At 40.8% G+C, this 16829-nt stretch overlaps 1 protein-coding gene across 11 annotated transcripts in view; it reads left to right on the forward strand.

Moving 5' to 3' along the window:
• Positions 1-16829, forward strand: part of LOC119995429 (protein SHOOT GRAVITROPISM 6) — a 35643-nt gene that overhangs the window by 1548 nt on the left and 17266 nt on the right. For 9 of the 11 annotated variants that reach the window (XR_005467673.1, XM_038841933.1, XM_038841930.1 and 6 more), the window contains exons 5-18: positions 247-318; positions 1867-1957; positions 2060-2155; positions 2568-2646; positions 2810-2873; positions 3606-3709; positions 9146-9251; positions 9721-9810; positions 9953-10030; positions 10228-10295; positions 10373-10472; positions 10561-10683; positions 11227-11316; positions 11445-11510. Coding sequence is in view for 10 of the 11 variants with exons in the window: in XM_038841933.1 (XP_038697861.1) it covers positions 247-318; positions 1867-1957; positions 2060-2155; positions 2568-2646; positions 2810-2873; positions 3606-3709; positions 9146-9251; positions 9721-9810; positions 9953-10030; positions 10228-10295; positions 10373-10472; positions 10561-10683; positions 11227-11316; positions 11445-11510 (1227 nt within the window). In the remaining variant the exon portion in view is untranslated. Of the gene's footprint in view, positions 1-246; positions 319-1866; positions 1958-2059; positions 2156-2567; positions 2647-2804; positions 2874-3605; positions 3710-9145; positions 9252-9720; positions 9811-9952; positions 10031-10227; positions 10296-10372; positions 10473-10560; positions 10684-11226; positions 11317-11444; positions 11511-16829 lie in introns of those variants that run through there. The other 2 variants (XM_038841929.1, XM_038841934.1) reach the window with 2 other exon arrangements.

Raw genomic sequence — 16829 nt, forward strand, 5'->3', positions numbered from 1 at the left:
GTGTCATTTGACCAGTTTTGGTTAATTTTTGTTGAGTTGTCATATAAGCAGTAATTCGGCCTTCATAAACGGCCTCTTAATTAAGTTTGCATTTTGATTTGTCTCGTTTTAGGACTTCTGCTTGATTTAAGTTTCTACTCTTGTCTTGGTGGTTTGATGTTTTTCTATACTCTATAAGAATCAAAAGTGGTTTGATGTTTTTCTATCCCCTATAAGAATTTACATTTGATGTTCACCTTGGTGCAGGAACTTAATGCTGACTGGCAAAGAGCTGCAGCAAGCCTCCTTGTTTCAATTGGTACACATTTGCCTGACCTTGTAAGTTTCTTTGTTTTTTTCCCCTCAATAACACTGACAGTAGCTATAATGAAGGAAGAAACATATGATTCAACTGAAAATCCCCCTTTCCTTTTATGATGTTCCCCCTACCTTTCCCACCCATTTTTTTCCTACTGGTGACAAAATAGCGGCTTATGTTCTAGCTATTAAGGGAAGAAAAAAAGGTAACTGTTTTGAGATGAAGATAAACAGTGAATGTTACAAGTTGGACAAGATGTAAGGGACTCACAGTTTATTTGGTATAAACGAATTGGGATTTTGATCCTTTAATATTTTCTTGACGTTTTACGATTTGTTTTATGAAGTGCTACCGGTCATCATTTTATTTGATGTTTGAAAATTTCCCTTGAAGTTCTTGCTCTTCATGGAAGAAAGTAGTCGTCGTTTTGAGATGTCCAATGAACAGGGAATGTTAGAAGTTGGACAGATTTAACGGGGGAGTTGTGAATTTGTGGTTCTTAGATCATTTGATACAATTATCCATCAAGCATATCGACTCACAGTTTATTTGGTAGAAATGATTTGGGATTTTGATTATATAATATTTTCTCGGAGTTAGATGATTTGTTTTATGAAGTGCTACCAGCAATCATTGTTTCATGTTTGAAAACTTCCCTTGAAGTTCTTGTGCTGCCTTATGTTGCTGTAATTTTGCGAATCTAGCTCATTTTCTGTACTTTATTTTCCAAAAATAAAGCACTTATGCCTTTTGTCTTAGACTGAGATCATGATACGAACTACGAAGTCAAAAAATGATTATTTGAAGTCAAAGAATCTGCAACTGTGACTGAGTCACACTGAAACTTCATAAGCGTCTTGGAGAAACGATCGCCACGATAACCTGCAATTTCTATTATACAAATTCCTAGGATGCTTGTAATCTTATTGATAGAATGACTTGGTTGCATGACTTGGTTGCTATGTAGTATTTCCATTGACTGGTGGTAACACATTTGTATGTTAAATCATGTCCAGTATACATTTTACTTAGGCTAGCACACTTTTCTCTAGTTAGCTATTCAGTATGCACTTTTTGTGTACGAGTGCGTACCTGCATGTGCATATGTTATTGTGCAACTTGTACTTCCCCTACTTCTATCAATAGAAGTACTGCCCCTACTTCTATTGATCAAACACTCATACGCTTCTGAGTATTGCTTTGTTTTTTTTTCCCGTTTCTTTCTTTCTGTTTGTGTTATTTGCTCGGGGAGTGAAATTAGTTGCTGTTTGTCTTCAGTCTTCACCGGTAACAACCAACTTTTCCTTTGTTTAATATATCTATATATATGTGTGTGTGTGTGTGTGTGTGTGTGTTTATATTTTTAATTCTGCTCAACTTCGATACTTTTAAACTTGCTCACTTATGCATTCTTAAATAATACCATTGTCCGATATTTTGTTTGTCTTTCCATCTCTGTATTTCAGCCTCCTCTCTCTGTCTATCTGCCCCCCCCCCCCTCCCCTCTGTTTGTCTTTCTTTTGACATTTTAATTCGATTAAGCGTTTCTTTGTTGTCCTAATTTTCAGATGATGGAAGAAATATTCCTGCATTTCTCAGGACCAAGCTCGGCTTTGCCAGCTATGGTTCAAGCACTTGCAGAGTTTGCTTCTGCTGATGGTAGCCAGTCATACTTCCTTGTCTTGCTACTTTGGAATGTTTTTTTGAGCTATTGCTATATTAGTTGATGCATGTCTTCTGTATTTTTTTGCTTCATTGAAGCATTGAAGTTCACTCCACGATTAAAAGGTGTGCTTTCACGAGTATTGCCAATACTTGGAAATGTTCGAGACGCCCATCGGCCAATATTTGCTAATGGTATGGTGAATTTTCTTGTTTTGTTGCTCAATCTGCACAAAAATTTGTACTAGCCAACTTCACCTTAGTGTTCATAAGGATTTAAGAATGTGAGTGAAGTGAATCACTTCATATTATAGTCTGTTCAAAAAAGAAGAAAATGCGACTATACTGATACATTTTTTTAGAGCAAGCACTTTAGTTTTTGGTGGATTAGGCTTGCTTCATTTCTCAAGACTGATTGAAATTTGGCTGCTGTAATTATTGACGGCCTTAGGATGAAGCTTTCTTCTTGCCTTTGAGCTGGCAAATGGTGGACACAATTCCTTTCCACAGCCTCAGATTTGACAAATTCAACAGTTTTTCATCAATTGAGTGGACTTTTTGAATTAATACTCTCTGAGTTTATGATAATAATTATGTTATTTTCTAGCATTTAAGTGCTGGTGTCAGGCTGCTTCGCAATATAGTACAGATCTCCCTTCGCTTTCTCCTCTTGATGGTGATGTCATGTAAGATTGGTATTTTACTTTTTGTTGCTTATTATTTCTTACTTTTACTATTATATTGTATGGCTGTAGCTTATTTTTATCTTATTGATACCTTTTAGTTTTATGATATATCATTATATCCTGCGAACATTGTGTCTGACTTAAAATGTGTCATTTAGTGCAGGTCATTTCTCAATTCTGCGTTTGAGCTTTTATTAAAAGTGTGGGCAGTTTCACGAGATCTTAAGGTTTGCAAAATAAAATCGTTTCTTTTCTTCTCCTTGCTCATGTTCTGCATAACCTCTTGCATTGTCGTGATGACATTGTTTTTAATATGTAGTGGTTTCTGCCTTCTAGTCCGTTACGATACTCCGAGGCATAATTATTTTTTTTAAAAAAATTCTTCAATGAAGTTCCAGTTGGATCCTACACTCGGTGTTTCACTTTTATTATGATGACTTGTGTTTCCTCTTGGATGTCTAATATTTGAAATCCTTTGGGAAATTATCATTTGAGTTGAATCAAACATATTCTTGAGTATTTGAATTTCGTGCTATTTAGTCTCCTATTCTAGACGTTTCATTTTCTGTGGGTTTATTTTGGAAGGGTATCAATTCAAATCGGTATCATTTTATGAGGTTTGAAGGGTGGAGCCCATGGCCTAGTGGCAAGGTTGCCTCGCAACCACCTAGATCCTAGAGGTCATGGGTTCAAACCTCAGAGCTAAGGTTTTGTACATCTTGCCCTTCCTGGTCTCGCATCCATTGTGGAGCCTTGTGCATGGTTTATCCTTTTGTTTTACCTCTTGTTATCATTTTGCGGAGTTTGATTCTGAAATGGCTATCATTTGAAATGTTAAGGAGGAAGCAATTTTTTCTCCTAAGTTTGTAAAATATGTTCACTATGGTTCTTTGATGATACCTTTCAAAAAGATTGCATTTTTCTGTGATCACCTTGTTTTTTTTTATTTTTTTATTTAGGTACGCATATCTTCTGTGGAAGCTCTGGGTCGGATGGTTGGTCTTATTACTCGGACACAGCTAAAGGCAGCTTTACCCAGACTTATCCCCACTATTCTGGAACTGTAAGAGTAATTTAAATTTGAAATGAGAAAAAGAGAGAGTTTGTATATTGATGAATAATGTATTATGAGATACAAGAGAGGGCTGTATATATATATAGCCAATACAAAGACTAGGATACCCTTGAGTATAAAATGACATAAAACATGTATATATCTCTAACACCCCCCTTCAAACTCAAGGTGGATCAAACACAGAGAGTTTGCCAATAAGAAGCTGATGGCGGGGGACCGTGTGAGATTTCGTGAAGAAGTCTGCAAGCTGCTCTGTAGAAGAAGTGAACGGAAGAGAGAGCACATGCGATAGGAATTGTTGTCGAACAAAATGACAATCTATCTCAATGTGTTTTGTCCTCTCGTGAAAGACCGGATTGCTAGCAATATGAATGGCACTTCGGTTATCACAATACATAGGGGTCGAACCAGATAGATGAACACCCAAATGACTCAGGAGACGTCTAAGATGAACAATCTCCTTAGCCGTAGTAGCCATAGCTCTATACTCTGCCTCTGTGCTGGAGAGTGAGACTACATTCTGTTTCTTGCTGCGCCAGGAGATGAGAGAGTCACCAAGAAATAGACAATAACCTGTAGTGGATCGACGAGAAGTAGGATCACCTGCCCAATCAGCATCTGAATAGGCCCGAAGAGTGAGTGGTGAAGATGAGGACATAAACAGGGATCGAGTCATAGTCCCACTGAGATACCTAAGAATTCTGAGAAGGGCACCATAATGAACTGACCTTGGAACAGACATAAATTGACTCACAATGCTAACAGCATGAGCAATATCAGGACGAGTGATGCACAAGTATACCAACTGACCTACTATCTGCCTATAGCGAGTCGGGTCAGGAAGAATCTCACCATCAGTAGGACGGAGCTTCACATGAAGCTCAAGAGGAGTGTCTACACTGGGAGTATCATCTGAGACTGCAGCACGACTGAGGATGTCTGAAAGATACTTTTGCTGGGATAGTAGAATGCCACGCTCAGAACGAGCAATCTCAATACCAAGAAAGTACCTGAGAGATCCAAGGTCTTTCATCTGAAAATGTGACTGAAGGTGCCGCTGAAGAGACTGAATGGCTGCAATATCATCTCCTGTAATGATCATATCATCTACGTATAGTAGGAGAATCGCCCGCCCCTGAGGGGATGACCGAACAAACAAAGAGTGGTCTTGTGAGCTCTCAACAAAACCAGCCTGAGTCACCACCTATCGAAAACGCTCAAACCAAGCCCGGGGGGCTTGTTTGAGACCATAAATAGCCCGATGAAGACGGCATACATGCTGAGGAGGAGTCCGAAGGCCAGGAGGGGACTGCATGTAGACAACCTCAGAAAGATCACCGTGAAGAAAGGCATTCTTCACATCCATCTGAAGAAGAGACCACTGTCTAACTGCAGCAACAGCCAATAAAGTGCGGACAGTAGTCATCTGAGCTACAGGTGCAAATGTCTCATCATAATCAATGCCATGTACCTGAGAGAACCCTCTAGCAACCAATCGAGCCTTATAGCGCTCAATGGACCCATCTGGTCGCCGCTTGACCTTGTAGATCCATTTGCAGCCTATAGGCCTAACACCCGCGGGAAGAGGAACCACATCCCAAGTCTTAGTCTGTCTAAACGCCTCAAACTCCTCTGCCATAGCCTGCTGCCATTGAGGTGATTGAGATGCCTCACTGAAGGAACGAGGCTCAGAGTCTAAATGAAGGGCAGTGAGAAAGGCTGTAAACTGAGGTGCATAAGTAGAAACAGAACCATAACCATACCTCTCAACTGGTCGACGATCGCGCTGAGGATAGCGAGGTGTAGAAGGATCCGCACTAGCAGGGGATGTGCAGGTAGTCGAAGAAGGAGAGGTACTATCAGGAGTAGGGGGTGGGACATAGTCAAGATCACGGGTGTAGTGGAGAGGATATGGAGAAAGGCTAGATGAAGAAATAGATGAAGATGAGTGAGGAGGAGATGGAGGATCATGCTCAGTAGCAATAGGATCATGCTCAGTAGTGATAGGATCATGCTCAGTGGGAGCAGAATCCAAAGGATACGAGGGAAGAGGACTATCCGAGATACTAGGTGAGGAGATAGGAAAAGATGGAGAGGGAGTGTCTGAAGTGGGTAAGGGCGGAAGCGTAAGAAATGTGAGATCCTGAGAAGTGGAAGAGAAATAGGGAACATCCTCAAAGAATGAGACATGACGGGATATACGAAGGCGCCTAGTCAAGGGATCGTAGCAACGATAACCCTTGTGTTCGGCACTGATACCTAAGAGAACACATCTAGCCGAGACAGCGGATAGCTTGGAACGCTCAGGAGGAGGGAGGAGAACAAAGCAAGTGCAACCAAAGGTGCGAAGGCGAGAGTAATCAGGAGGAGAAGAGAAAAGACGCTCATGAGAAGACATGCCTCCTGGGAGGACGGATGAAGGAGACATGTTAATGAGGTGGACGGAGGTGAGAACAGCCTCAGCCCAATAGGAACGAGGGACAGATGAAGAGAGAAGAAGTGCCCGAGTAGTCTCTAGGATGTGACGATGCTTCCTCTCAGCAACACCATTCTGCTCATGTGTGTGAGGACATGAGTGCTGAAAGATGGTGCCGTGAGAGGAAAGTAACGTCCGCATACCAGATGATAAGTACTCTAAAGCACAATCAGAGCGGAACGTCTTAATACGACGACCGAACTGAGTGAAAATCATAGTAGTGAAACGTTCGTAGACAGAAAGAATCTCAGAGCGATGTTGTAAAAGATAAACCCATGCGTAGCGAGAAAAATCATCAATAAAGGAAACATAATAACGATAACCACACATAGAAGGAAGAGGTGCAGGTCCCCAAATATCTGAATGTAATAAATCAAAAGGATTAGATGTCTGGGATACACTGGAGGAAAAAGGGAGTGCTGTAGCTTTAGCAAGCTTACAGCCAATACAAGGACTCAAAGCAGAAAAAGAACTACGACCGAGAGCTCCCGACAGGGAGAGACTCTTCAGTCGCGACTCAGAAATATGACCTAATCGTCTATGCCAGATATCAGTAGTAGGAGAGGCAAGACCACAAAAGCGAGGACTGGATGAGGGAATATGGAGAGACTGAAGATGGTAGAGACTATCCACTCTATGACCACTGCCAATCACCCGGCTGGTAGACGGATCCTGCACACAACAATAAGAAGGTGTGAATAAAACATGATAACCATAATCACATATACGACCAACAGAGATAAGATTCATGTTCAACTGAGGAGCATGAAGAACAGAGGGTAAGGATAGTTTGCCCGAGGGCTCTGAAGTAGGAGTGATGCAGCCAGTCTGAGAAACTCTCAAGGGAGAGCCATCAGCAGTGTGTATAGAAGGAACAGTAGGGGCTGGTCTACAATCAGTAAGAATGGAGGCGTCTGAAGTCATATGGTGAGAGGCTCCAGAGTCAAAAATCCAAGAATGATACATACCAGTAGTCGAGTAGGCAGAAGGTGCAGAGGTGCTACCAGAACTGGGGGAGACAGACATCTGATCCAAACGCTGTCGAAACTGTTGAAGCTGCTGCTGAAGGCTCAAAAGATCAGTTGAAGGCAGAGCAGCCGGACTAGGAAAAACACAGAGGTGGTGCAACTGCGGCAACGACAGAGGCAATGGAGGCACGACGACCACGACCACGGGGTCCCACTCGACGCTCTGGATGGAGCTTCCAACAATCATCCACAGTATGGCCAACCCTCATGCAATGGGAGCATGTAGGTCGACCAGAGGGAGGTGGAGGAGTAGCTGAAGCACTAGGAGGAGCGGCAGCAAGAACACCAGAGAAACTAGAAGGTGCTGGGGGTGAGCCAATGCCAGCAAAAATCCGAAGACGAGTCTCCTCTGCAACTAACTCTGCAACAGCAGTCTCCAAGCCGGGAGTGGGGTGGCGATGGATAAACTGACCAACCAGTGGGCCAAACTCAGGACGAAGAGCCAACAAGAACTCATGCATATGCCTCCGATCCCAGAAAACCCTATAAATAGCTGCAGCGGCTGAGCCAACCTCTGGGAGGAAACCCTCTAACTCACGCCAAAAACCACGCATATAATGATAAAAATCCTGGATGGACCTATCACCCTGTCGAGCCGCGGCAGCCTGGGTGATGAGAGAATGCTCACGAGCCCCACTACTCTCAACGAAACGGGAAACAAGTGAACTCCAAACAGTATGTGTGGACTGAGCAACTAAATCAGGACGGAGAGCAGGGTCGAGAGATTTAACCAGATAGCCAGCAATCCTAGCATCACGAAGGCGCCAGACTGCCAAAACTACATCAGAGCCCTCAGTCGGTGGACCCTCTGTGAGAAACGATAGTAACTGTCGACTGTACAAGGCATTTCGGACAGTAGCAGACCAGGTAGGCCAGTCACGCGCTGATGAAAGGCGAAAGTCCGTGGACGTGGGAAGAAAATCTCGAGGAATCTCAGGGGCCATTGTCGAAGTCGGATTAGCAGGAGTCAAGGAGGAACTGGTAGAAGTCTGTAATAGTTGTGCCGGAGAGGAAGCTATCCCCTTCAGAGGAGGGAAGTCATCAATATTTGCCATCACTAGAATGCAAGGGCAGAACTGCAATTTCACAAAACTTCAGGGGCAAAACTGCAATTTCAGAAAATATCAGGGGCAGAACTGCAATTTCAGAAAATTTCAGGGGCAGAACTGCAATTTCAGAAAATTTCAGGGGCAAAACTGAAATTTCAGAAAACTTCAGTGGCAGATCTGCAATTTCACAAAAGTAGAGGGGCAGATATGCAATTTCTGAGAAAAAAAACTTCAGATCTACAATTTCACATAATCTCTGAGGCAGATCAGTAACGCCATCTCAGTTCCTTTCATGGCTGATTGCTCACTGGTTGCTGCAGAACTAGAGAGAGAGCCCTTTTTTTTTTTTCTTCTAATATGCAATGCCACAAACAGATGGAGAGGTGACGGAAGGTGATGCTGACCTACAAAGTTGAAGGGCACTGTTGGGTAGAGATGTCGCCGGAGGAGAGGCGTCGCCGGAGGAGAGACGTCGCCGGAGAGAGGGAGAGGATGACTATCGCTCCGATACCATGAAATGAGAAAAAGAGAGAGTTTGTATATTGATGAATAATGTATTATGAGATACAAGAGAGGGCTGTATATATATATAGCCAATACAAAGACTAGGATACCCTTGAGTATAAAATGACATAAAACATGTATATATCTCTAACAAAATTGTTATATGCTTTAACAGGGGTATTTTATTTTGTGCAACATATGTTTGTTTACACATACCGGGCTTTGGTAAATTAGTATATCACATGTCTACCTGTATGTAACAAATGCAGAAACATATTCGTTATATGCCTTTGATTCCCCCTCAACATATTAATGAGTGTTAACATGATTTCGACCCCTTCTTATTTCCCTTCCATTTGTTTATCAGGTATAAAAAAGATCAAGATGTTTCCCTTCTAGCAACATGTAGTCTTCATAATCTCTTAAATGCCTCACTACTGTCAGAAACTGGCCCTCCATTGCTTGATTTTGAGGTATGTGCTCATTTTTTTTGGCGCATCCCCTCCCCCCCCCCCCCCCCCCCCCCCTCAAAAAAAAAAAAAGAAAGAAAAGAAAAACCATAGTGAATCATTCTATCTTAATTGTCAAAATAACCAAAACAAATGTCATCAATTCATCATACTTAATTTTATCCCCACTTTGTTGTAATAACTCCCCTTCTATTTAATAACTGAATCGAAATTGGGTGCCTCATGCCAATGTTACTGAGACAAGTGACGTATTTTTGTTTGCTAATTATTCAATGGGGAAGGAGTTCGATCCACTTGAAGTAGTGGTGCTCCTCTTCACTGGTGATATGTAGTATTGCTACTTAGATTTGCCTAATTATAGAAATGATAGAATCATAGAACCTGCTTTCTCTTTCCCTTGCCTGCACCCATAAAACCAAAATATTGTTCAGCAAAAACAACCTTGGGAGCTGTTTCTTATTGGATGTTGCAGGACCTTACAGTTGTTCTATCAACACTTCTCCATGTGGTTTCTGTTAATAATGACAGCAAAGAACGTTCAGACTTCTCAGTTGGGTTAAAGGTAGCTTGACATAATTTATTAATATTTTTTGTACTCTTTACAATTATTTGTTTTATGTCTCTGTATCTTTTTGTGATTGCTAGAATGTCCAGACCATGAGCTATTCTTTCTTCTTCTGATGTTTAATTTCTTTGTGGTGCAGACATACAATGAAGTCCAGCGATGTTTTCTGACAGTGGGTTTGATTTATCCAGAGGACTTATTTACGTTTCTTTTGAATGTTAGTTCGGTTTCCTGGCTACAGTTCATGCTTTCTTTCTTTTTTTTGGAATACTTTTCTGGATTAGATATTGTTAATGTTCAATCAATTTTATTATTATTTCTATTTCGGACAAAAAATGATAAGGTGTTCAATATCTGTATGAATTTTAAAAGTATTTTCATTGCCTGCCTCTTCTGTTTGTATTACCGGTCCAGAAATGCATCTTAAAGGAAGAATCTTTGACTTTTGGTGCACTTTGTGTTTTAAAGCATCTCTTGCCCAGGTATCTTGTGATTCTGTGCTTGTATTTGTTATTCTTGATTGTTGTTTCACCCAGCTAATCTAAGTATTCATTTGGAGGTCCTCTGAGGCGTGGCATGATAAAAGGTTGTTACTAGTTGAAGCTGTTAAGTCTTTGCTGGATGAACATAATCTAGCTGTTCGGAAGGCACTTGCTGAGGTATGATCTGAAAGCTCGTTAGCTTTTTGCGGCATAAGATAAGTGCTTCTATCTTTTCTATCTAACTTGCTGTATTGGGTGATGGTAGTTAATTGTTGTTATGGCTTCACACTGCTATTTGGTTGGTCCATCTGGAGAGTTGTTTGTTGAGTATCTCATACGCCATTGTGCCCTTTCCGCTCAAGACAAAAATGAACTGGAAAGCACCAAGGTAGAGTTTGGGTCTACTGGTCAAGTAATGCTTTGCATTCTTCTTTTCCTTTCATTCTTCTTTTTTATTTTTTTAAAATTTTCACACTTTTGTTAATGCTCTAGATGTTACAAGTTCAATTCCTGGAAACAGTCTCTCCACATATTATGTGGGGTAAGGTTGCATACATATTGCTTGTCCCAGACCCCGCCAACTGGGGGAGCCTTGTGCATGGTTGTTGTTTACTTTATGTTTTGTTTGTGCTCTATCTCTCATCAAAATATTACAAAAAGTGGAGTTTGTCTGTTGAATACTTATTTGGCTTACTTATCAAGATAATGTTTGGATGATTCTGGTGGTGTATTAATGTTAACCAAGAGGATGCAAATATCATGATGTCGTTCGACTTGGAAATTTCCCAAGTGGGACTGATAGCATTGTTTTGTGTCCATTACTCCAGTGTACCAGCAAGGGCTGCAAACCATATTTACCTCGCAATACAGTAATATCTCTTCATTAATTTTTTTGTACAGCATTTTAATATTTGGATGTCATTATTGTCAGGTGAATATAGGTGTTGTTTCTCCAGTGGAGTTGAGAGCAACCTGTGAGAAAAGTCTTCTTTTACTTACTATAACAATACCTGAAATGGAGGTATTCTCAATTATTCTAGACATGTATGTTGAATCTGTACTGAATTGATTCATGCTCGTGATGTTGGTTTTTTGATTGACAAAGCTTAACCTAAGGATAATGTTAAATTCAATCTAAATGTCTTGCAGCGTATCCTTTGGCCTTTTTTGCTGAAGATGATTATTCCACGGGCTTATACTGGTGCTGCTGCAATGGTATGACATTTGGACATCAACAGTTATCATACTTTCTTATTCTAGCATCTAATCAAATGGAACGCAACCATCCAATTAGAGGCTGGAATGGATGTTCCATTTCGGCTTCAGTTGGTATTCTTGTGTTTGGTTAAGGAGAAGGGATACATATGGCATAATGGCACCCTTGAAAATCACTCATCACTTTCTCCATGGAGTGGCAAACGTCTTTGTTTCCCACTTATATGTTCGTCAATCTGATAATTTTTCAGATATTGCCACTGGTAGAATAAATAAAAATGATAGTTTAAGAGACATATTGACGAAATAATATGAGAATATATAAAAATTTACTTGGTAACTTGGGCACACAGGAATTAAAATATATACTGACAAAAATATTGAATATTGTATTATTTACCTTACAGGAATTTACCCTAGAATCTACCAATTTAATGTTTTTCCTTTTTAAAATTAATTTACAAAACAATAATTTGAATTTTTTTAAAAAAAAGAGTATTTTGGAGTGTAATCTTTTGATTTATATGATTAACCATGTCATATGTGATCTTTTAAGAACTTAATGAATGTGTAGGAACTTATAAGAATTAATCTATAGAAGTTAACTGAATAATAGTTTATTTTTTCTTGCATAAGTATTCATAATTTGTTTATATATACTATTTCCATTCTATTACCGTACTCTTTCTTGCATATCAAATACTTGTTACTATCATTTGCATTCCTCCTCCTCTCTAGTCTTTGCCAAAGATATTTGTTCCATTGCTGTTTCCATGTCATTTTGATTTGTTTATGTTACGAGAGAGTTGTTGGCTTTGAAAAACTTGTATATTTCACACACTTCTTCGTACAATCTTGCATACAAACCTAAATACAGCCTAGTGCATGTACAATGACTAAACTACCCTTATACATTCTAACACTCCCCCTCAAGTTGGAGCATAGATGTCAATCATGCCCAACTTGCTACAAATATCAGTTATTCGACTCCCTGGTAGAGCTTTAGTAAATACATCGGCTATTTGATCTTCCGTTCTAACATGGTTAAGTCGAACCATGCCTTGTTGGAGTTTCTCTCGAATGAAATGACAATCAACCTCAATATGTTTTGTACGCTCATGAAATACTGAGTTAGAAGCAATATGAATAGCTGCTTGATTATCACACCACAATTGCATAGGAGTTGAGTCCTTCATACCAATTTCCTCAAGTAAGTGACGAACCCACATAAGTTCACAAATAGACTGAGCCATGGCTCTATATTCAGATTCAGCACTTGACTTTGCAACCACACTTTGTTTCTTACTTTTCCATGATATCAAATTCCCTCCAACAAAGACACAATAACCTGTAGTAGACCTTCTGTCTATAGGACATCCCGCCCAATCAGCATCAGAGAATCCTTCCACCCCAAGGTTATTACGACCTTTACAAAGAACGCCACGACCTGCTCCTTCCACTCTATTGTGACCATGATCTTTATAAACAATACCGCGGCCTGGAGCACCCTTAAGATACTTCAAGATGTGAATAACTGCATCCCAGTGAGATGTCCGAGGAGACGACATAAACTGACTAACCACACTTACCGGGAAGGCAATATCTGGACGTGTCACTGTAAGATAATTAAGTTTCCCAACTAAACGCCGATATTGTTCTGGGTCACCAAGTGGAACACCATCTTCAGCCGAGAGTTTCACATTAGACACCATAGGTGCCTCACACGGTTTAACATCAGTCAAACCTGTCTCATTAAGTATATCAAGTACATATTTCCTCTGTGAAAGAAAGATACCTCGCTTACTCCGTGACACCTCAATGCCCAAGAAATACCTGAGAGATCCAAGATCCTTTGTTTGAAATTTGGTGTGAAGAAAAGACTTGAGCGCGGTAATACCTATACTATCACTCCCAGTAATCACAATATCATCAACATATACCACCAGAAGAATACAACCTAACTCAGATTGTTTGTAGAAAACAGAATGGTCAAGAGCACTCCGACACATCCCAAACTCAACAACCACTTCACTGAATCTACCAAACCAAGCACGAGGAGACTGTTTCAACCCATATAATGATTTCCGAAGAAAACATACTTTCCCAGACTCCCCCTGAGCAACAAACCCAGGTGGTTGCTCCATGTAGACTTCTTCAACCAAATCACCATGCAAGAAAGCATTTGTAACATCTAACTGATGTAAGGGCCAGTGATAGATAGCAGCAAGAGAGATAAATAGGCGAATAGAAGTGATCTTGGCAACTGGAGAAAATGTCTCTAAATAATCAACACCATAAGTCTGAGCATAGCCTTTCGCCACTAATCGAGCCTTCAAACGGGCCACAGAACCATCAGGATTCACTTTAACAGTGAAAACCCACTTACAACCAATAGAACGTTTACCTTGGGGAAGAGAAACAAGATCCCAAGTACCATTCTTCTGAAGAGCAAACATCTCAACCGCCATTGCTTGGCGCCACCCAGGATGAGAAAAAGCCTCTGAAACAGACTTAGGAACAGAAACAGAGTCGAGAGAAGAAATAGTAGATCGGGAGACAAGAGAAAGATGATTATAAGACACAAAGGAAGATATAGGATAGGTACAAGAACGTTTACCTTTACGAAGAGCAATAGGTAAATCAAGACTATCATCAGGAGCAGGAGGACTCGGATCTGGTGAGGAAGATGCAGGCGAAAGTTGAGTGTCATGGTCTGTCATAGATGCTACTGGAGAATTCACTGGCGGTGATGCAGCAGAATGGTGCCAGGTATGTCGAGAATACGTGTGAGTGATGGGAGGTCGGGAGGACTCAATATGAAGATCATGTCCAAATACTCTGTAGACAAGGAACTCATCCTCAGGAGCAAAGGAGGACGTAGAAGACTCATTAACATAAGGAGTAGATTCAAAAAATGTAACATCAGCGGAAACTAAGTAGCGACCAATATCAGGAGAGAAACAACGATACCCCTTTTGATGACGAGAGTATCCCAAGAAAACACATTTCAGAGAACGCGGATCAAGTTTAGTAACTTTAGGTCGGACATCCTGCACAAAACACACACAACCAAATATACGCGGCGGAAGACAGAAGAGAGGCTGAGAGGGAAACAAAACAGAAAAAGGTATACCTCCATCCAGAATCGACGAGGGCATACGATTGATTAGATAACAGGCAGTATGAACCGCATCAGCCCAAAAAATCTTGGAAACTTTCATATGGAACAACAGAGCCCTGGCAACTTCCATCAAATGACGATTTTTTCGTTCGGCCACCCCATTTTGTTGTGGGGTGACAACACAGGATGACTGATGAACAATACCATTATGAACAAGATAAGAAGAAAGAGAGTCAGAAAAATACTCCTTGGCATTGTCACTACGGAAAATTCGAATAGAAGCATTATGTTGAGTTTTGACTTCAGCATGAAATGCACAAAATATAGAATATAACTCGGAACGCTTTTTCATTAAATATAACCAAGTCACTCGGGTAAAGTCATCAACAAAAGTAACAAAGTAACGAAATCCAGATTGAGACACAATTGGACAAGGACCCCAAATATCTGAATGAATCAACTCAAAGGGGGACGCAGCCCGTTTATTGACTCGAGGAACATAAGAGACTCGATGATGCTTAGCAAACTGACATGCCTCACACTCTAATTGGGACACTGAACCTAAAGACGGACAAAGAAGCTTTAATACGCTTAATGACGGATGACCAAACTGACAATGCAACTGGTAGATAGAGGTAGTACTAATAGAAGCAACTGGCCGTGGCACCGATGAAATGTCAGCAGCAAGAACGTACAGACCATTAGACACACGACCTCTACCAATAATCTTCTTCGTCACCAGATCCTGAAACACACAATGATCAGGAAAGAAATGAACAGAACAATGTAAAGCATGAGTAATTCTACTCACAGATAATAAGTTAAAAGGAAAGTGAGGCAAGCATAAGACGGAAGAGAGAGATAAAGTGGATGTAGGTAAGGCTGTACCACTCCCAAGTACAGGAACATTAGAGCCATCGGCTAGAGTGACATTTGGTAGAGTGGGAGATGACTGAAATGAAGAAAGGATACCTGGATTGCTAGTCATATGATCGGTGGCTCCAGAGTCAATGACCCAATTACCGGAGGATGAGGAAAGGCAGGCAGTTGCATTACCTGACTGAACCAGATTAACAGTCGATTGGGTAGCCTGAAATTGAGCAAACCGAGCATACTCATCAGCCGAGATCATAATATGACTATCAGACCGGGATGCTATGGAAGAAGACACAGCTCCAGTAGGAGTAGGCAATATACCCTCCTGGGTAGCAACATTGGCGAACTGCGGAGGTGCAGATGGTTTACCATGCAATTTCCAACAATATTTCTTCAAATGACCCTGCTCCCCACAGTGATAACATATCCTAGGACCTCCACGCCCTCCATTATCATGGCCACCCCCACGCACTCCTCGACCACTACTACGACCACCTCTATTACCACCTCTATTACCACCAGCTGGTGGTGTCCAACCCAATAAAGCAGAAGTATCGCCAGAGAACGTAGATACTCCAGAGGATTCTTTACCATCCTTACAAACTTTGCGCAACCGAGAAAACACCTCAGCAAGTGAAGGAAGAGTAGACCCTGTAAGAATTTGAGATCGAGCCACTTCATACTCGGATTCTAATCCTGCAAGAAAACACTGAACCATGATCTCCTCTTCCTGTTCCTGCATTTTCTTCACATCAGCTAATATAGGATACAAGGTCTTCTTCTCCTCAAACATCCGCTTAAAATCAGTATAATACTCAACTAAAGTGCGTCCCTTCTGATCAGCTCGATACAAACCAGATAATAGATCATGAACATGAGATAAGTTCTGCTTACTGGAATACAAGGACTCCAAATATTCCCACAACTCTCGGACAGTATCACAATGACCAACCATGTCATCAACAGTGTGCTCCATAGTATGTTGAATTATAGTGAACAATTTATCATCTTCTTTCTGCCATTGAGCCCTTGCTGCAGGCTCTATTGGTGGATGATCAGTTAAGTGCTTCTCCATATCAATACCTGACAAGTACCGTCTAATGACCCGTTTCCATTGACTATAATTAGTACCATTCAGTTTCCTATCTGTAATGCGATGCCCAGTTGTTACAATTTCAGTGAATGCCTTAGTTTCACTAGGACCAGCCATTGTAATCAGCTCAAAGAAATCAACAGAAAGCAACTTTTTTTTTTTTTTTTTTTTTTTTTTTTTTTTTTTTTTTTTTTTTTACTCTGACAGCAACTCTCTCATGGATCTACTC

This window comes from Tripterygium wilfordii, chromosome 3, assembly GCF_013401445.1.
Source record: "Tripterygium wilfordii isolate XIE 37 chromosome 3, ASM1340144v1, whole genome shotgun sequence".
Lineage (NCBI taxonomy): Eukaryota > Viridiplantae > Streptophyta > Magnoliopsida > Celastrales > Celastraceae > Tripterygium > Tripterygium wilfordii.